Source organism: Hevea brasiliensis, chromosome 2 (genome assembly GCF_030052815.1).
Source record: "Hevea brasiliensis isolate MT/VB/25A 57/8 chromosome 2, ASM3005281v1, whole genome shotgun sequence".
Classification (NCBI taxonomy): domain Eukaryota; kingdom Viridiplantae; phylum Streptophyta; class Magnoliopsida; order Malpighiales; family Euphorbiaceae; genus Hevea; species Hevea brasiliensis.
Genome location: NC_079494.1, coordinates 1,886,323 through 1,906,058, shown reverse-complemented (window position 1 = coordinate 1,906,058; position 19,736 = coordinate 1,886,323). Strand labels below are relative to the sequence as shown.

General features: G+C 33.0%; 4 protein-coding genes across 8 annotated transcripts; 3 read left to right on the top strand and 1 right to left on the bottom strand.

Moving 5' to 3' along the window:
- Positions 1-1,105: 1,105 nt before the first annotated feature.
- On the top strand, positions 1,106-9,464 carry LOC110673802 (protein kinase STUNTED). Of its 3 annotated transcripts, none has more exons than XM_021837006.2 (11): positions 1,106-1,650; positions 1,733-1,809; positions 1,899-2,008; positions 2,099-2,214; positions 2,405-3,226; positions 3,333-3,581; positions 3,662-3,822; positions 4,025-4,252; positions 4,354-4,503; positions 4,681-4,805; positions 8,815-9,464. In XM_021837006.2, the coding sequence occupies exons 1-11, from the start codon at positions 1,434-1,436 to the stop codon at positions 8,843-8,845; spliced, it is 2,286 nt and encodes a 761-aa protein (XP_021692698.2). In that variant the 5' UTR covers positions 1,106-1,433; the 3' UTR covers positions 8,846-9,464. The 3 variants fall into 3 exon arrangements, with proteins under 3 accessions (XP_021692698.2, XP_021692697.2, XP_021692695.2); XM_021837005.2 differs by lacking the exon at positions 8,815-9,464 and adding an exon at positions 4,987-5,489; XM_021837003.2 differs by lacking the exon at positions 8,815-9,464 and having other exon boundaries at positions 1,107-1,650; positions 4,681-5,489.
- Positions 6,115-8,673, bottom strand: LOC110673804 (uncharacterized). Of its 3 annotated transcripts, none has more exons than XM_021837007.2 (3): positions 8,302-8,673; positions 7,040-7,334; positions 6,115-6,939 (listed from the first exon to the last, which is right to left on the bottom strand). In XM_021837007.2, the coding sequence occupies exons 1-3, from the start codon at positions 8,380-8,382 to the stop codon at positions 6,437-6,439; spliced, it is 879 nt and encodes a 292-aa protein (XP_021692699.2). In that variant the 5' UTR covers positions 8,383-8,673; the 3' UTR covers positions 6,115-6,436. The 3 variants fall into 3 exon arrangements, with proteins under 3 accessions (XP_021692699.2, XP_021692700.2, XP_021692702.2); XM_021837008.2 differs by having other exon boundaries at positions 7,043-7,334; XM_021837010.2 differs by having other exon boundaries at positions 7,040-7,328.
- A 1,347-nt stretch (positions 9,465-10,811) lies between the features above and the next one.
- On the top strand, positions 10,812-13,851 carry LOC110673806 (uncharacterized). Its single transcript, XM_021837012.2, is given in 5 exon segments — positions 10,812-10,870; positions 11,016-11,094; positions 12,994-13,140; positions 13,143-13,160; positions 13,240-13,851. Coding segments are annotated over 4 exon segments (366 nt in total). The 5' UTR covers positions 10,812-10,870; positions 11,016-11,048; the 3' UTR covers positions 13,395-13,851.
- A 1,455-nt stretch (positions 13,852-15,306) lies between these two features.
- LOC110673805 (probable BOI-related E3 ubiquitin-protein ligase 2) lies at positions 15,307-17,104 on the top strand. Its single transcript, XM_021837011.2, has 2 exons — positions 15,307-16,276; positions 16,419-17,104. Exons 1-2 carry the CDS (start codon positions 15,950-15,952, stop codon positions 16,923-16,925), a joined length of 834 nt encoding a protein of 277 aa, XP_021692703.2. The 5' UTR covers positions 15,307-15,949; the 3' UTR covers positions 16,926-17,104.
- The last annotated feature ends 2,632 nt before the right edge of the window (positions 17,105-19,736 follow it).

Sequence of the window (19,736 nt, the reverse complement as noted above, 5' to 3'; positions counted from 1 at the left end):
TAAAATAAATTATTACAATTTATTGCAGCCTGAGTTTTACCTCCTCAGGAGAAATTGCCCAAGCCCCAGAGGGAGTTGGAATAAATTATAATTTATTCTCCAAAATTTAATGAAATTTATAAATTAGTTCATGCACTTTTGGAATTCATTAAATAAATTTATAAATCAGTCCTTTTATTTAATTTTTAGGCTTGATGTAAAATTACCTTTTAAAATAGTGTGATACTTGATTTAAATTTTTTGAAGATAAGTGAGAAAATTTCACAATAAATCAATTAGAGTAAATATCTCAAGTATAATAAATAATTAGATACAAATATACTATAGATAGTAACAAAACAAAGACTCACTATACTAATGGATAACATCTATCAATCATTAGAAACGCAATAAGGTGTTAGAAACGCAATATGGTATGATAAGAGAATATAATACTGTACTTGAATCATTATATTTCTAAAATTATATAAATGAAAATAAATATAAGTTCGATTTATCATTAATTATATTAAAAATATTAAAAAATGTTATAAATTTAAAATATAAATTTCATTATAAAATAGTTTTTATATTTTAAAGTATTTGTTATTTTAATTATAATATTATCATTTTATTTTATAAATATATTATATATTTAAATTAAAAGAACTTAATTAAAATATTATTATTATATCATATTAAGCAGGAAAAAAATATAATTTATTAAAATGTCTAATTTTATAAAAATAATATAAATTTTCCCTTTTTAAAGAAAAAAAAAATATTGGTTTGAATCGGACTAAATGAGTCCTGTTTCAATTCAGTTTCAATCTGATTGAAAGGAGGGAGAAAACAGTCCAATTGTTATTCGAATCCTGTGGAGCTCCAATCCGAATAGACCGAGCAATTTTTGATCCGTATTCCAATCGTAGAGCATAGGCCTGTATTTTTTAAAGTGATGGAGACAAATAGCAGCAGTACACAGCCACCATGAATATTTTTCAAAGTATCTTATATTTTACTCTAGTTTACTGTACATAGGAATTAAAATCAAAGATGATTATACATTCTTGACGTTGACCTTCTTTAGAAAATGAATTGCGTGGAGGAGACCCTTTTCTTTTACGTTTACTGCAAAACCTTCTTCTCCACTAGTCTTAATAGGTGTGCCGAATCTGCTTGCACTGTCAGGCGTTTCAGGCCATTTTCTAGGAGATGTTTGGTAGGATTAGATGAAAACAAGAATATAAATGGGTCAAATGTTCAAAAATAGCCTGTAGCCAATCTCCGTGTCCGCCTATCTATCTATTCTTTTTTACCATCTGTTCAATGGATTTGTTTATTTATTTAGCTTGTCTCTTACTGTAAATCTCAGTTGGTTGTTGTTTTTGGTATTAATATTCAATGGCCACAGCAGCCCACATGTTCTGGAATTATGAAACTAGCAGTTTTATATGAAGCTTAAAGAGAGATTGGAGATGGAGAGTTTTATGCCAGGAGAAACAATGATCAGAAAGGGAATTCCATTAAAGAAGTGGAGGAAAAGGAAGCAGGCCTTTCATGGTATTCTAATGGGTACTCATTCTTCAGAATGTCTTGACTCTGAGCTTGCTGTGCAAGTCTCCGAGCTAGACCACATGTTCAACTTGGCTCATCTTCTTTCAGATACAGGTACTGCTAGACGTCTTTCATGTCATGTTCTAGTTGATTCAACTTTCCTGTTATAATTGATGTGTCATGTGTATCTTTCTAGATCAATATCATGATTTTCAAGGCAGTTTAATGACAAGAGGTCATTTAGAATGTTGCTGCAAAAGATTAGTGAAAAAGGTTTGTTTCTGTAACCAGTTTCTGTACCAACGATTTCAATGGAAATGATCCAAGTTCTAATGATTTTTGTTGTTTAAAATTATATCAAGGATGGTTCAATTTCACAATCAAGTGCTGCTCAGAAGGTTCTGAGGAGAGTGAAGAAGCATCGTGCAGCCATGGCAGTAGCTGTGGAAACAAACCTGGAGAACTCTTCGTGGTAAAGATTGACCTAGATAGCAACTTTAAACAGGAAAGTGCATTGAGTTCTTGAAATTTCTTTCTAATTATGCACAGAAATATCTTCCAGGAAACAGCTTTCGCTGTCTAGATGTGTTGCTGGTCAATTGCCAGAAATGATCATGCTTCAGTCAGTCCATGATGGGAAGATCGTCCTTACAAGGAGTTTGCTTAGCCAGATTGGAGGTTTGAAATTGAATTAATAGTCTCCATTTTATTCTCTGATGATCACAACAAAGATCACCAAATAGCTTCATAGCTACCATAACTTTTCCACAACGTAAAATAAGAACATGTGACCCATCATATAATAAGCTCATGCAACTGTAAGTTAGCCACGTATCAGAACTTTCCTGAATTTAATCCATTTTTGCAGGCTTCAAGTTGAATTCGGGGCCTAATTTTGATCTTGATGAAAACCATACTAGTTCAAGAGAAGGGGGAGACCCTGCCTTCAGTGAAATCAAATCCTGTGAAATTCATAGCTCTGAAGAATTTTCAAGAAATGATAGTGCTAGCTTAAAAGATGGAAATGGATGCAAGGAGAAAGTTCCTCTGAAATCGATTTCTGTAATCAGAAGAGAGCTGCCAGAATCAACTCTTGGTTGGCCCCTTCTTCCAAGAACTAAAGAAGCATTGAGAAGATCAAAAGCAAGAAGCATGTCCCTGATAGAATGGGTCATGAATCTACCTACTCGATCCTTTGAAATGATAATGGAAAACCAAAATGATTCACATTCTGTTGAAGCCAACATATACTTGGATGGGAAAACAGAAGATTCCAAAGTAAATAATGAGGGAACTAGTGTCCAAGTGGTTAGTTCCTCTGAAAATAGATCAGTTGATGGAAGCAGCATTAGAGAAGATGAGCAGTCTGGTCTTACGCAGGAAATCCCTTCGAGTTCATTTTCTGAATTTACAGGAGAATCGACACAGTTTACACTTGGTTGGCCACTCCTTCGCATAAAGACTTCTACAACTATAGACTCTTTGGCAGAATCTGAGATGAGTATACCTAATCAATCAACACAAGCTACCCCTAAATCCCAAATTAATTTGCCTTTCAAAGAAGTGGAAGGTTTAGCAAGACAAAGAGTGCTGCCAATGAAGCAGGAGCTTGTCCTCAGACTGAATTCATCTGGCTGCAAGCAGTTCAGCTATGAGGAGCTTGAGAGAGTAACTCATAAATTTTCCTCAGGTTCAACTCTGTCTTTATCAAGGCTTTACAGATAACATATTTGAGTGATACAGCTTTTCATTTCTTTGACAAAGTTTTATTCAAGCAAGTTCAACATTTCCAACAGAAAACTTGATTGGAGAAGGAGGATGCAGCAATGTATATAAAGGAAGCCTTCGTAGAGGCAAGCTAGTGGCGGTAAAGATTCTAAAACAGTACAAGGAAGCTTGGAATGACTTCTCCTTGGAAGTAGACATTATGTCTTCATTAAAGCACAAGCACATTATACATCTGATAGGTGTATGCATTGAAGATGATCATCTAATTTTGGTATATGATTTCCTGTCCAAAGGAAGCTTAGAGAAAAGATTAAAAGGTGATTTTCTGACTATCATTTTTGCTTTTTCAGGAAAGTTGATCAATTTACTTATAATTGGAACATAACTCTTGACACAGGTTACAATGAGAAGTCTATATTGCCCTGGAAAGTGAGGTTCAAAGTGGCCATTGCAGTTGCTGAGGCTCTAAATTACCTGCACAATGGATGTTCTCGCTCAATTATTCACAGAGATGTGAAGTCCTCTAACATTCTCCTCTCTGATGATTTTCAGCCACAGGTACTGTTTTAGTCAAATTCTTGCAACTCTTTGAAACTTCGGCCATAAAAAATTCAAACAGACCAAGTCAAAATAGTTAGCTATGACAAGGAAAAGGAATGCAGAAAAATTCACCCATTTCAACTCTCACAAACAACTGCACAAAATTTAAAATTCGTAAGAACTGTAGTCTTGAAATTGTTCTTACTTTCTATTTGCGCAGTTATCGGATTTCGGGCTTGCGACATGGGGACCTGAAGATACAGCCTACATGACAAGCAGTGACATTGTTGGAACTTTTGGGTATATAGCTCCAGAATATTTTATGCATGGAAGGGTCAGTGACAAAATTGATATATACTCTTTCGGAATAGTTCTCCTAGAATTGTTAACAGGAAAGAAGCCAATTAGTTCAGAAGGTATAAAAGGACAGGAAAGCTTGGTGATGTGGGTAAGCATTGCTACATTCTTTCACCGCTTGATGATCTTATATATTGTCTAGAAAGCTATTTCCTGAAACCATGGATGAATAACCGATTTATTCTAATTCAGGCAATGCCATTACTAGAGAGTGGGAAAGTTGAAGCATTAGTGGATCCGATGTTGGATGGGGAATTTGACACTGTTCAAATGCACAGAATGGTTCTTGCAGCAACCCTTTGTATCAAACAGTCGCCCAGATTACGTCCAAAAGCAAGCCAGGTTAATGTTATTTTTATAGTTATAATATTTGGTTGATGAAGAAAACAAGGTTCATATGAATATATAGTTATAATATGTCAGTTTGATGTGGATGGAATGTTTAATTTGATTTTCTTTGATTGATATTCGGGTTTCAAGCTAACAAAAAGATCTTCAATTCCATTGTCCCCTCTCCAGATATTAAACCTGTTAAGGGAGGAGAAAGAAGTTCGAGAATGGATGAATGACTATGTTAATGATCTACAGAAGTCAAGTCATGAGGAATTGGATGACTTTTTCCCAGAATTTAATCATAAGCCAAGGTCAGATCCTTCATTTCTGGAATTGGATGATGATGCTTCATCACTAAGAAGTGCAGAACAAAGGCACCATTTTAGGTTGAAGGACTACTTTAAAGAACAGCAGGATTAATCACCATTAAGCTTTTTGTTTAAATATTGCTGCATTTCTTTCTTCCTGCTCACCAAAACCTTGGCATTTTAGGTGGCTAGAGGGAAGCCAGTTCAATGGGGCTTGAAACCAACAACTGAACAAGAAGAATTTTGATTGTACATAGCAATCCTTGGTTAGAGAATTACAAAAAAAAAAAAAAAAAGAAAAAAAAAAACAACTTAAGAAATGTGTAAAGCTGGAATCTGCTCTACCTTTTTACATTGTTTGAGCCTCTGCTTCAACAATTGGTAGGCATTCTCAGCAGATGCATAAATGATTACCTAGAGTGCTTCACAATGGAGAATGTAGAGATCGAAGACATGTAAAGCTTAAATCACGCAGAGTCAATTTGTTTACATCCCCCAATTTCTTTGTTTTTGGCTACATCAACACCTTTTTTGTTTTTTTTTCAAACTGAGTGACAGTTCCTTACAGGTTTTGTGAAGATTTTCCACATAATTATCATAGAAAGATTTTTTTTTTCTTTTTTTTTTTATTAGCTATAACGATAAGATTTTCATCATAAAAAAGGGAATGAATATTATTGTTCTTTATTTTGCCATTTTACCTTGAACTATTGTTATGGATCCAATTATCACTAGGGATGGCAAATAATAACAGTGTAAACTCTTCTCTTTTAAAATATCCCTAGTTCTTGTCCTTCAACTTTACAAACTTGCTCAATTCATTCCCAACTTCGGTTGAAGGCTTTAAGCACGGCCTCCGCTGGTGGTGGAGTTTGTGTAGCTCTGCAGGACCTTCTCCTTGGGGCGCCTCTTTTTTTTTTGTCAAAGTTCTCCTTGGGCAGTTCGCATCATGGATTTGGGGCTTCATTATTTTTGGATCTTAGGGTTTAAGATGGGTGCGTACTTTAAGGATTGACATTTTATTGCTCTCATCTCTAATTGCAGTACCTATTAGTGAATTCAATTAGATTTAACGACATTTTTATTTCTCATATTGTTGCTCACTTACGTGAGTTCTCTTTTAAATTCACTCAATCCATTCGAAGTAACACCAAAATTCCAACTAATCAATGTAACCCAATTAATCTATTTTAATTTATTTTTTTGATTCATTTTGATTTTCATTATAATAAATTTTATTTTTATTTCGACTTCAAATCAAAGCATACCGCAACATAACGTGTACAGTAAAGAAAACGGAATTGGTAAGCGATGAAAATAAAGAAACAATTAATATTTAAAAAAAAAAAAACAATTAGCTTTTACATCTTTTTTATGTACGTGATTCGCATTTCTCATCCCTAGACTACCAATACCAAACCCATCCTGCTATTCCACCCTCCAACCAACCCAGTTATCCTCCCTGTTAGCTGCTGATGCTCTGTATCCTTCTGCTCATCAATGAAATGATCTTTCTGATAACAAATTCTATCAGGCGCACCCAAAAACAAGGAAAAAAAAAAAAAAAACCTTTACCACCATAAACAACCATTCGGCAAAATTTCTAGAGACTGCAAAGCAGTTGACATTAAAAATTAAAATGGAACTGCATAGGGTAACGCATAGACACCAGCTTCGGGCAAGTAGCAAGCACTTGGCCAGAGGGTAGAGCTTTCAATGAATGGTTCATCTAGGTGAAATTTGATTCTTTTGGATGGATTAGTTTCTTGCCTTGTTGTCTCAAAAAGCCATTCTTCATTGTCAAAATTGGTTTGCTCAAACTCAAGTCCTGGGGGAACCCAATCCTCAATGAACTTGAATAGTGATTCCACCGTCTGCACCTCCTTCGTACCGTGTGACAACATCCCAGAAGTTGTTTTCACACAGTGGCCAGCAGAGTTCTCTTGCCCTTTCAAATCTGTGCTCGTCTCCGAGCTGATGCCACTATACTGTTCTTTACCAGGTATTTGGGTATCTTCCTTCTGCTGCAAAAGAGTGTCTGACCTCCCAGAAGTAGAACACAACTGCTCTCCAATGGCAGATGCATAAGGATCCCTCTGTTTTTGCATGGGTAGCTGAATTCGTAGTACCAAATTCCCTGTTTGGTTTTCATAGCAATTCAAAAATTACTTATCTTTTGGAAATTCTGTAATTCATCTACTCATGAATATCAAAGGAATGAAAAGGTAAAGACTCACTACTTTTGGTGCCATTATATGCAGAATTATCTCTTTTTCTCTTGTTGCTGCTCCGAGTGCTGTCTGATGAAGTAAGGTTCTGAGAACACACAGGCTGGTCATGCTCTTCTGTCAAATCACTCCTTTCACCTTCCTCCTCTTTTCCCTTTGGAGGCAGTCTTTTATCCAGTTGCTTATATGTAACCTCACCATAACAGGCTCCCTTCTCCTCTTTCCTGTTCTTTTTCCTCCCTTTCTTCTCCTTCCTTTTCTTTTTATCATGTTCTGATATGGCCTTCCCCTTGTCCCTCTGGAGCTTTGGTGTACCAAAATAACAATTTTAGAATAGAGGGACAGGGAAGACCAAAGAATATGAATGACCAAACTAATGAAAGTAGGGAATCTTCAAAGCAACAAGAAAATCACTTGCCAATTTATCCCCAGAAAGGATAAGTTACAATGAGAAAAGAAAAACTCATATAACCAGGTGGCTGTTAAGAATTTAAGATCACAATATCCAGCTCTCCATAACTTCTGGAAGAAGGTAAAAAAAAAAAAAACACTAAGACTATCTAGCCAGAAATATTTTAAATTATCCTGAATAGATGAAAAACTATAAATCTTTAACCAGCCTTAAAAACAAATAGTTGCTACTAAAAGGTGCTAGAATCTTTAACTATGAGTGATATAGGAAAACGACAAAGCATGAAAAAGGAAAGTAAAAGAAATCAGTTCATTATCATAAAGTAAAACCATCTCATCTCCTATGGTTCACTTCACAATATTATCAAGACAATAGCCAGATCTCAACGCCTGTTATGAAATTCCTATAACATTACATCCTATTCACTTTTCTCCATACAAATTGAAGAAATCCAAACAATTACCCCTAACATAGTACCAAATTGAAACAAAACAACAAAACACTTGACCCAACACAGAACCCATATCTATCCCCTTACAAGAAACCAACTTGCCTGTACACGACTGGAACAAGAGGACCACATTAGAATCACTCCAAGTCCAAACAAAACCACCACCCAAAACACAGGTATTTCTTTCAACAAAGCATTTAACAAGAGAAGTTCTTTCTCATTACTGCAAGAATATATACAAAACAAATTCTTATTCAATAGCTTTTGTTTACGTATCGGGTCCTCAAAACAAAAGAAATAGGGTAAACCTAAAAATTTTCATTTCAAAGATTACAATTACAAATTATATTTACAATTGACAATAAAAGCAGTTGAGCACAACGCAAAAACCAAGTTTGCTCAACGAACCTTAATTGATTCGCTCACGGACTCACACCGCTCTCCGATCCTCAAGAACCTCGGAGGCGGGTAAGGAAAGCACCGTGACATTGGTCCGACTGTGACTGTACTTCTTGAAGTAACCGTTAGGGTTTTATGCAAAAACTGTTTTAGAATCTTCTCTTCAAAACAAGAGTCCCTTAGGTTTTCTTGTCCAATCGCGGCCGCTACACCTACTCTCTAGGGTTTTCTTAGACAAAATAAGCAATAGATAAAAGCCTCGCCACAGAATGCGAAACCCATAGGAGTGGGGCACTATTTATAGCGCGGCCAGGTTGAGATTGACCTCAAGCTTCTTTACAATTTTACTGTATTGCCCTTAACTCTCTGCGCTTTTGCATATTTTGAGGGGACTCCATTGTAAATTCAATTTTTACAAAGGAATTTGAATAAATATATTAATTAAAAATTAAATTAAAGTTAAATTTATATATATTTTTTAATTATACATAATATTTAGCTAAATGCTATTTACTTTCGCAGAAATAGACCGTGCCGCGCTCGAAAATTATAGCCTTTTACCTCGAAGGCCTTGTCAATTCTCCCTGTAACCAAACACATTTTTATTGGGTAACGACGAGGACAATCAACGGACTCGCTACCCTGACCCGAGGCGTCACCGCCGCCATAGCCGTCCGCGCAACGGCTGAGAACAGGGTGGTTCAAGCTGCAATGATGGGCACAGGTACAAGTACGAATTCCTCTATCAATGCAAAGTTTGCCCTTTCTACACCCACCGCAGAGAAGTCCCTCCCCAAAGATGTTCTCTATCAATACGAAGCTTGCCCTTTCTGCAATTAGGTTACAAGTGTTTTTCAGTGTCAATTATGATGCTTTTGAATTTCCCCAAAAAAATTTAGAAAAAGAGCGGGTGAATTTTGATCTTGAACCATTGAAATGGAAAATGGTGAACTCTGTGATTGCTTGTTGAGAAGGTGACTTCTTTTTCATCAGCTGGCTTGTTAGTAAAATGAGTTTTGATCAAATTTATTTTTTCAGAGGAGAAATGTCATGAAACAAATGCTTGTAGATGTTTACTGTGAAGCTAATTGAAAGGCAGAATATTATTTTCCATATTTATAGTAACTGTTTACCAAGATGAATAAAGGCTTAAATGGTTTTGTCTTGCGTAATTATCTGGTATTGATTTTCTAATTGAAACCCATTGAAGGGGTTGGTTGGTTGTTTTAACTTGAAGTTAGATTCTTTGTGTCTTGTTTTAGTTTTTTAACTTGAAGGCTTAATGAAATTCTGATATGTTCTTTGTTCTTCTGCTTTTAGCTTTCTTGGATTATTATAGTATTCCATACAAAGTATGATGTGCCCTGGAGAGGGAAGAAATAATTCAATCAAACTGAGAAGAATGGAAATTCAAATTAAGAGAAAGAAATAAGAAAACTAACATTAAACAAATAGAAAATAAATAAAAATCAAGCAAAAACACTCAAAACAGAAGAATTGGATTGTGTCATATTCAACGCATTTTGATATTTTCTAGTTTTAACTTGCAACAAAGTAAAAAGAAAGGATAAAAGAATATATTGTTGTAGTTTTGATGTTTATGAACGGAAACTAAAAATAAAATAAGAAAGATAAAATGATAAGCAGAAGAAAAAAATTCTTTAATAAATTCAGAACGCCATAAAGAACTCAATCTTCAATGATAGATGCTATAAAAGGAATCTTGTGATAAGTCAAGTAATTCGCCACAATCAAACTAGATTGATGAGAATTGAAATTCGGTAGCACTTATGCTAAACTTTCTCTTCATTCTTTGAAGTGTCTGAAATCTCTCGATTGTGTTTGAAGTATTACGTATGTGAGCCTATATATAGGCAAAAATAAGAAACTTAAAAGGAAAATTACAAAGAAAATAATTAGGAAATAAGAAAATACAGAACTGGAATAAATCCTAATAGAAATAGGAAAAGAAAAGTCAATGATTTCTAATTAATAAAATGCTAGCCAAGATCTTCCAAGATAATAATAATCTTCCAAGATTGTATTCTGAGTTAATAAGTCAAAATTCGTCTCTATTATTGCTGGCAATAATTTTTGAAGGTCTTTGAGAATATTTGGTAATCAAATATGCTAAATTGACTCCCAACCCATATAGGAACATAAAAGTCATCAAAAACACTAAAATCTCCTTAATATGGGTTTTCAAAAGTGAATCAATAATAACATATCATGGACTCACGAATTTTTGAAGAATAAAGGCCTACCACAAGGCAGCCCAATACATGCCCCATTAGTGTGCTCCATTTAGGCCTAATTTTCTTACCTCTAAATAGACTTAATTCTTTTGCTTTCGCTAAACCCATGCATCCGTGTTGAAAGAGTTTATGTTCTTTTCACCTTATATGCTTATGATGAACATGCTTCAAAGTTCTAAAATTGATGAAAATTCTTGACTCCCTTGTAGGCATATCAAAGTAGGAGAAGTCAATCCTATTAGTAAAAACAATATCAAGTGGTCTGATTACAAGAAGGTGCCTATACTAACAGTTGATGGAGAAACAGATGGTTGATTATTAAGGTTCCTGGCCATTCATTTATATTTTGTTTTTGCTCCAATTTATATGGTTAAACCACTGATTACAATATGATTTAAATGGCAATGATCATAAAATATGTGTATCTTTTGTAGTTGTTTTTGAAATACTACATGTTTTATGGCACAGATGTAATTAACAAGCTGTTCCAAGGGATTCATCATGATAATTTTATCCCAAGCAGTGACAAAGAAAGCAAGAGGCGTGGGTATGTTGCATCTCCTGCATTCTAATTTTCATGCTTTTTGTGATTCTCGGAGATCTTCATATTTCAGAGAGTTAATTCATTCATTCATGCAAATCAGTTATTTGCTCATTGGCAATGGTTTAATTGGAAACCATGCTTTTGTGCTCTGTAAATTGTTTTTTGCTTAATTTAAAATTGTGATTCTATGGTGTTCTTGCCACATTTTTCCATGAGGTGGGTCGATAATCACCAAGCACATGTTTTATTGCCAGTCATATACCAAACTATTTCGGAGGCTCTTGAATCATTGTCCCACCCATGGTTAGATTATCAGACTGATATATTCTCACTACATTTTTAGTTGACTTCTGTTGCTTACGCTTAATCTTTTAATTAAGTACCATATGTGGAGTTGTGTTTTTGTTAACAGGTTTTTTGCTCCTTGAAATATGTAGGGGTGTGCAAACAGAATGATACCCTAATTTTAAAATTAAGGTATTATCATTTTAATTCGAGCTTCTATAGATGATTAAGTTATTTTATACATCAAAATGCCTAACCAATTTAATGTTGCAGTCCAACCACTTATATTTACCCTTTCATTCTTGTTTACTTCTGAAGTGGGACTTAGATTCCCAACACAACAGACAAAGATAACCACAATATAAACCACAAAATAGACAACTCCCTCTCTTGGTTAGGCTTACACAGAGATTTTATCAACAATTTACATTTACGGCTCAAAGGAGTTTACACATCCAATAGAAAAACAAAGAGGTGAAGAACCAAGAAAAATCAATAACTTGCACTTACAGCTCCCTTTTTTTATCTTAAAAGCATACGCACAAATAAAAGCAACTCATTTACATCACACACACAAAAACATTACCCATCAACACATTTCGTCGAGAGAGATGGAGGAAGGGAGGGGCAGTGGATGGCTTCGTGGTGAGGTCAGGAGGGGTTGCAAGCAAAGTCACAACTCATGATTCTCAAGGTTGCAAGCAAGGCTGCTTCTCTGAAGAGGTTGCCTGTGAGATATTGCAAAGCCATGAGGGATTATGACTAGTGAGGTGCCCTCTAGTCTATGCTCTCGGTCTATTTTCCAGCTTTGTGCTCTAGGTCTCCTTTGCTGAAAATTGATAAGGGAAAACAAAGGGAGAAATTAAGGGTAATTGGGCAAAGAAATTTTGATCAAGAATGGAAGAAACCAAGGAAAGAAATTGAGAGGAAAGGGGCTCAGGGCCTGAGGATACTGTCCTCCTCTCTTCCCTTCACAGTCGCCCTCCATTAAATGCAACCAATATTCGTGGTTAAGGTTTGTGTTCAGAGAGACTGGGGTAGAAAGACAAGTAATGAAAAATTTTGTGGAGATTTGAAAGAGTGAAGATTTTTGGGTGAAAGAGGAGAGAGAAAGGGGTTCATGGGTCTGGGGAAGTGGAACAAAACTAAGGAGAGGTGCAGGGTCAATTTCAGAGATGAGTGGGTTGGCATTCAAGCTTCAAAATGAAATTTAAAACATTATATAGCCCCAATAAATCTTCAGAAGACACAGCATTTGAAATTTTAGTTCAGTATATTTTTACTGAAATTTTATTTGTCAAAAATCGAACTGATTAAATTGATTTGTCATAGAATTAAAATCTAATTGAACCAAATTACCTAATACAACAATTAAGTCTTAATCGCAAACCACATTAACTAATAAATCGAACTAAATTTTTATTTCATTTCGATTCGATCGGTTACTTTGATTTAAGCTAAATTTTGTGCGCCCCTCGAAATATGCCATTGTGCTTATGTGCTTGGCTGGTCAGTTACAAATATTTTGTTTCAAACCATTTATTGCAAGTAGATGCTAAGCATCACATTTTGACAACCATCTTAATCTTTATGATACACCCCTTCCCTATACATCAGGCTATTTCAGCTTCACAGAGAGGTTGGTAGTGAAGTATGCTGGAGCTGCAGCAATGTACTTTGTGTCAAAGAAACTGAAGAAGAGACATGATATCACTGATGAACGTGCAGCCTTGTATGATGATGCAGAAACATGGGTGGATGCCTTGATGGTCAAGAATATCCAGGTATGTATTTAGTTATCGAAATTTTAGATTGTTACATGCTCATGACTGCTAACTTCAAATATACATCTAATCTTAATAGGTGACACAAAACCTAATTTAGCTGATCTTGCCGTCTTTGGCATTCTAAGGCCCATTGGGTATCTGAAGTCTGGTAAAGATATGGTGGAGCACACGCTCATTGGTGAATGTTACTCTCAGATGGAACTGGCACTGGGAGAGCCTACCAGAGTTTAAGGCGTGAAACAGTATGAAGATTTTATTGCTTGATTCAAAATTGAAATGTGATACACCTTGAGATATGTGGAATTTTAATTAGATGGACCACCCATCAAATTTTCATAAAGTAAATTACATAAAGAATTGATTTTTGACTAGGAAAAGGAACTGCTGATCTCAAGATTCAAGCCTAGTTATGTTTCATGGTTGAGAATAATTTTATGATTCTTGAACACTGATCTTGCTGGTTCTTTTCATCTGGTTTTATCTATTGTGATTCTTTTCCCTCTCTTTATTTTGGAGTAAAAAAATGTGTAATTTTGATGTAGGAGTGTTTATACCTAGACTAGGAAACAATGAAACAACATGGGCAAATTATCCATGCACATCGTTATGCATATGCTGAAAGTGGTAGATTGTAATGTTGCTAACCTTATAGGTTTTATACCATGCAGTTGGATGGGTTTGCTAAGCACTATCCAGTCTACGGTCAAATCAGTTTAATTCAGAATTGAAAGTTTAGGTAACAAATGCCTATTCCAGTATATTGGCACGGAAGTCCCGTCCCTAAGGAACAATACTATGTTCATGTTGGATTAAGATTGAAAATTTGGTCATGCTAAAGTTGAGAACTAGTTCAAAAGATGCCGTTAGAAAATTGAGAAACAGGGACAACACATCATAAATTGCAAGGACATTGGGGTTCGTTTATTTAAAATTATTTTTTAAGAATTTTTTATTATATTAATTGTAATGATGAATTAATTATATGTATTTTATATTACATATGTATAAATATTTTTATATTTTAATAAAATTATTAAAATTTAAAAAATAATTTTTTCATTTGAAAAGAGAAAATTATTTTCTTAAAAATTACTTAATTTTCTTTTTGATTAGAAAAACATTTGTCTTTGATTTATTTCTTGAATGCTACAAATGTTAGAAAATATAAAAAATATTTTCAAGAAAAATATTCATAAAAGCAAGCGTAATAAAATGAGTTAAATTTAAGATATAAGCCACTTAATTAATTTAATTTAAATACCAAAGATCAAATTGACTTTTAGGTTGTTTTTTTTAATAAATTATTTATAAGAAAAATTTTTAATTGAATTATCGTATAAATATATTTATTTTTATTTTTTAAAATTAAAAAATTAAATTTTTTCTTTTTAAATATAAAATTAATAAAAATAAAAATTACTTAAGTTAAATTCTTATAAAATTTATAGTTTCTAAACAAGATCCTAAATATAACGAGTGTTTTTTTCGTATGTATAAGTAGAGGTTTGCGGTTTGATTTCGATTTCAGTTCTTTCTAATAATCGAAACCAAACATAATTTATGATTTTGATTTGGTTTAGTTTTTAAATATTTTGATTTTGATCTTATTTAATTTTTAATATTTTGATTTTAATTTAGGTTAATTTAATTTTAATTTTAAAATAATTTTACATAACTATAGTAGTGAAAAGTCAAATTTAAATTATTATTTAATTTATATTAAAGAAAATTATTTATACACAATATATTATATAATATATTTTTTAATTATTTAATAATTATATAATATTTAATTATAAAATACATACTGAATTAATTATTTAAAAATGTATTATATAATATATTAATATATTTATAATTAAAAATTATAAATTAATTTAATATAATTATAATTAAATTTAATTTCATTCTGAGCATTTTTTTTAAATTCATTTCAAATATGATTTCATATATAATAATTAATTAAAATTTTTTTATTTTATTCAATTTAATTTTATTAATCATTTTATTTAAAAAATTTAGACCAAATTAAATAAAATAAATTTTTTAAAATAAAAATGAAATTAATTTTAATTTTAAAAAAATAATAAATTTTATAAAAAAAATATAAAACTAAACTTAAAAAAAAAATGAATTTTCAAATAAAAAAAAAAAAAAAGAAGGAACAGTTATCCTAAAAAAGAAATAAAAATGGTATCCTTGAATCTTTCCCGATGGCCAAACTGACAGTTCCCCCGAAATCAGAAGAATCCTCTCAAATACATCTGACTTTTTCTTTCACATCCCAAGAGAATGAATTTCTCTACCACCACCACCTCTTCTCTCTGCCTCACCCCGATACTTCTGTGGCTCTTTGTGTGACAAAATCTGCAAGTGTACGTTGTTGAATGCTTCTCTCTCATAAATGCACTTTTGGCCTTCAACTCCTTTTTGGGATTTTTAATCTCTCTTTTCTTTTCATTTTTTTTTTAATGTTTTTGTCGGTTTCTCCACACTCTCTCTTTCTAGCTATATAATGGTCCCTTTCAGTTTTAACCAGAAACCAATGATACAAAGATGGCAAAGGTTATGCCTTTAATGAGATAGAGAGAGAGGTTGTCATGCATCTCTTCTGATATAACGACATGAAACTCTAGCTTTAAACCTACCCCATTTCTTGTGTACGTTCTGGTTTCTTCTTGTTTTTATTGTTTTTGTTAATTAATTGCGACGCCATTATTTGTGTGAATAGAAAGGGAGGTTTTGGTGGTTTTGGCTCTGTGTCTGGCCAACTGGCGCTGGTTATTATGGTTGTTCAAGCACAGTTGTACTCTGAAAGTCTCTCTCTACCTTTCTCTGGTTTGCAGGATTATATGGTTAATAATCTTGTTTCTGAGTTTGAAGCCGATTTGTGCTTCGGTTTTCAAGAGTCCCAGCAGCAGAATCTCTTTCTTCTACCACAGAGCTCTCAACACTTTGGCTTTGATTGCAATAATAGAGGGGCAGTGCCTTCTTCTTCTTGTTCTTCACAATTAACTTGTGATAGTTTCCTCTTAATGGATCTTTTTCAGTCTCTTGATCCTCGTCATCTTGAAATACAAAGGCAAGAGTTGGACTGCATTTTGCAATTACAGGTGAACGTTACCCTATTCTAAATTTGGTTTTTTATTCTTTTTTTTTTTAATGTTAAAATGTAATTCTATCAATTAATGGCTCATTGTTTAGTTCATTTTTGTTAATGTCTTATTGATTTTTTGTTCCCCAAAATAAATGCAGAACGAGAGGCTAAGATCTGCATTGCAAGAGCAAACAAGGCAACAACTGGCAATTCTGCTAAAGAGTGTGGAATCCAAGGCCATATCTTTAATGAGGCAAAAAGAAGAGGATTTGGCACGAGCAACAAGGGAAACGATGGAACTTGAGGCTTGCTTAAGAAAAGCAGAGATGGAGAGAGAATCATGGCAAAGAGTAGCAGGAGAAAACGAAGCAATGGTCATAGATCTAAGCAACACGCTAGAACAGGTCAGAGAGAGACTGTTCTTGGGCAGCACTAGAAGCCAAGATACGGAGTCCTTTAGCTGTCATTCATGCGAGGGAGAACAAGAAGAGGATAACAGCACAAAAAAGATGGCATGCTGTAAAGTGTGCAATTCTAGGGCCTCGTGCGTTCTCTTTCTTCCTTGCAGGCATCTCTGCTCGTGCAAGTTTTGTGAGGCTTCTCTCGCCTATTGTCCTATCTGTGAATCCGTGAAGGAAGGAAGCATGGAAGTTCTTTGGGTCTAACAATTGAGCAAGGCACGAAAATCAAAAGAAATGGTAGTGTCTTTCTTTTTTAAGGCCTTCTTGAGGTCTATATTTGCAGTTTTTTCTTGAATCGAAATGATAGTAGTATCAGGAAAGGGTGGGTCAATTATATTTTACATGATTTAGCTCAGCAAAGTTGAAACCATTATTTATTTTGATTCTGTTCTTTTTTGGCTGACAACCCACAAGAAATGGCAGCCAACTTTAGCCGTAACAATATCTGCTATTGACTGACAGAAAAGAAGTTTTGGCATATATCAAGAACAAAAGAATTGAACTGTCACCGCCATTACTTCAATATTTGTTTGCTTATTCCAATGGCTTATCTCCAAATTAAACCTCCACCTAACTGCGGTGTGGAGAAACCATCATCATCCAACCCAGCAAGCTGACTACCCATTTGCTCTTTTGCCATAAATGAGGCTTCTGTTCCCCTATTTGAATGCCGAGTTAAAATATAAAGCCTTGAGAATAAAGAAAAGATTTGAATACAGTTCAATTTTGTTCTTGTGTAAAAGTGGTATCAAATCGAAGGCTTATGTTACTCACCTTTGGGCCCCTAATGGTGGGGAGGATGTGGGGTAGTTCCCACAATGTAGAATATCAAAAGAACTGTTTCCAAAGTTTCAGGGTTGTTTTGTTTGTCTGAGACGAGATCTCCTGCAATCCCTTATGCGGGAGAGGGGTGACTGCTTTGCTCGACTCCTGTGTCCATGATCCATATAAAGAGAGACCAAAAAGCTTAGTTTAGTTTTTGCTTTATATGGGGTTAAGGATATTGTGAGGCAAATTTGCAGGATTGCAGAGGCAATTGAGCAGGAGTAGTGGGTGGCCAGCGCCTCATCACTGGAAACTAGTGCTGTGCGTAGTTTTTTGGGTCTCAAATTGATGAAAGTAAAAAATAATCAAACTTTTTTTTTCAAGGGTTTGGTTTGATTTTAGTTTTTCATTAAGAATTTAACAGACTCATACCTAATCGATTTTATATTCATATATTTTTTAGTGTATTATAATATAATTACATATTTATATGTAATTAAAATTATAATATATATTATAATTATGGAATATATATACAAACCTTATATTATCTTTTTTTATCTATTTTTTAAATAATTTTAATAATAAATATATTATAACACCTTATAAATAAGATTTATAAGGTACTATTATATTATATATAGGTTTAAATCATAATCATATACGTGGCTTATAGTTAAGATTACATAATTAAAAAAAAAAATTTAAAGGTATATCATATTACTGTATTATATATGATAACTAAAACTTAATACCAAACATTATATAATATGATTAATTATAAATTATATATAAATCTTATAATTAAAAATTATATAATTTAAAAATAACTAGAAGATATATCATATAATATATTGTGTATTAATAATCAACTTTAAAATTTAAATAATAACTCTAATATGACTTTATATGGAAAAAATTACATAAAATTATTTTAAAAATTGAAAATCAAATCAGAATCGTATTAAATCAAATTGAAATTGAAAAATCGAAAACTAAACTAAATTGAAACTGAAAAATCAAAAAAACAAACTGAAATTATATCAAAATTTTAGTTTAATTTCGATTTATAGATAAATTTTAAATCGAACTGAAACCGAAAAATCAGCATGTCAGGGTTCACAAGTGTTATGGTGGTGGGAGCCCTCGCCTTAGGAGAAGTTGTTTTCTTGGCACCATCCATTTGGTGGATTTTCACAGAATCTATATCTTGAGGGATTGGCTTCCAAACAAATTGATCCAAGTAACCCCTCTTAGCTATAACTTTCTTTGTCAAGTAGGGTCCTCGCTAATCACTTTCTTGAATTGAACTATTGAGATTAGTTAATTGATCAACGATGAATCCTTTAATCGAATAATATTTATTTGTAATAATGAAATTTCAAACATGACAGACCCTCTTATTTATGGTTCGGATCATTCGGATGATTTGATCATGGCCATGATTTGGACATGCAAGACATGGTTTGGCTATAAAATTCATTTTGAATATGCCATATTATGAGTGGCCAAGGGTTGGCTCTGATTCAAGATTTCTTGTTCAAGCCTTATAGCCGATTCAAGACTTTAAATTGTTGATCCAAACAAGTTTTGAGCTGATCCTTAATCGAGCAAAGTAGATTTTAAATTTATAGATTTTTGAAAAATCTTTTAAAATTCAAAGAGAGAAGTGAAATAAATCTCAAAGAAAGTAATGATTGTTAAAAATAAATAAATAAATAAATAAATTACCCATCAAAGTCACAAGGGAGCAAGAAAACAATCATAAAGTGGCAAGCATATTCAATTGGAAGATGTTACTTGCAAAACCAGAAAAGCTGTCCAGGCATTGTGGCAAATCTATTTGCCATCATACAACTACGGCACACCACTATCATAACCTCCTCCAATATAACTCAATACACGTGGCTTGTTTAGCGGATTTCTAGTTAACTTTGGACAGTAAAAAAAAAAATTATCATTTATTTTATAGGAAATTTTAAAAAATAATAAATTAATAAAAAATATTTTTTTAAAAATTATTTTTATTTTTAGAATTTTTACAATATTATTAAAATATAAAAATATTTACACATATATAATATAAATATATATTATTAATTTAATATTATAATTAAACACTAAAAAATATTTTCATAAAAAATATAAAAAATATTTTTTTATGAATAAATTATTTTGCACGAAAGAATGGAAATTTTAAAATTGTGATAAATCTTATCTAATAATCTTAAAATTATAATATACTTACAT

What these genes read in the sequence shown, in the direction of transcription:
- LOC110673805 (XM_021837011.2), top strand. Translation starts at nt 15,950, where the DNA reads ATGGTTGTTCAAGCACAGTTGTACTCTGAAAGTCTCTCTCTACCTTTC. An exon ending in ACTGCATTTTGCAATTACAG is followed by an intron (nt 16,277 to 16,418) that starts GTGAACGTTACC and finishes AAATAAATGCAG; the next exon opens with AACGAGAGGCTAAGATCTGC.
- LOC110673802 (XM_021837003.2), top strand. Translation starts at nt 1,434, where the DNA reads ATGAAGCTTAAAGAGAGATTGGAGATGGAGAGTTTTATGCCAGGAGAA. An exon ending in AACTCATAAATTTTCCTCAG is followed by an intron (nt 3,227 to 3,332) that starts GTTCAACTCTGT and finishes CATTTCCAACAG; the next exon opens with AAAACTTGATTGGAGAAGGA. An exon ending in CTGATGATTTTCAGCCACAG is followed by an intron (nt 3,823 to 4,024) that starts GTACTGTTTTAG and finishes CTATTTGCGCAG; the next exon opens with TTATCGGATTTCGGGCTTGC.
- LOC110673804 (XM_021837007.2), bottom strand. Translation starts at nt 8,382, where the DNA reads ATGTCACGGTGCTTTCCTTACCCGCCTCCGAGGTTCTTGAGGATCGGA. An exon ending in CCGTGAGCGAATCAATTAAG is followed by an intron (nt 7,335 to 8,301) that starts GTTCGTTGAGCA and finishes GGTACACCAAAG; the next exon opens with CTCCAGAGGGACAAGGGGAA. An exon ending in ATATAATGGCACCAAAAGTA is followed by an intron (nt 6,940 to 7,039) that starts GTGAGTCTTTAC and finishes AAAACCAAACAG; the next exon opens with GGAATTTGGTACTACGAATT.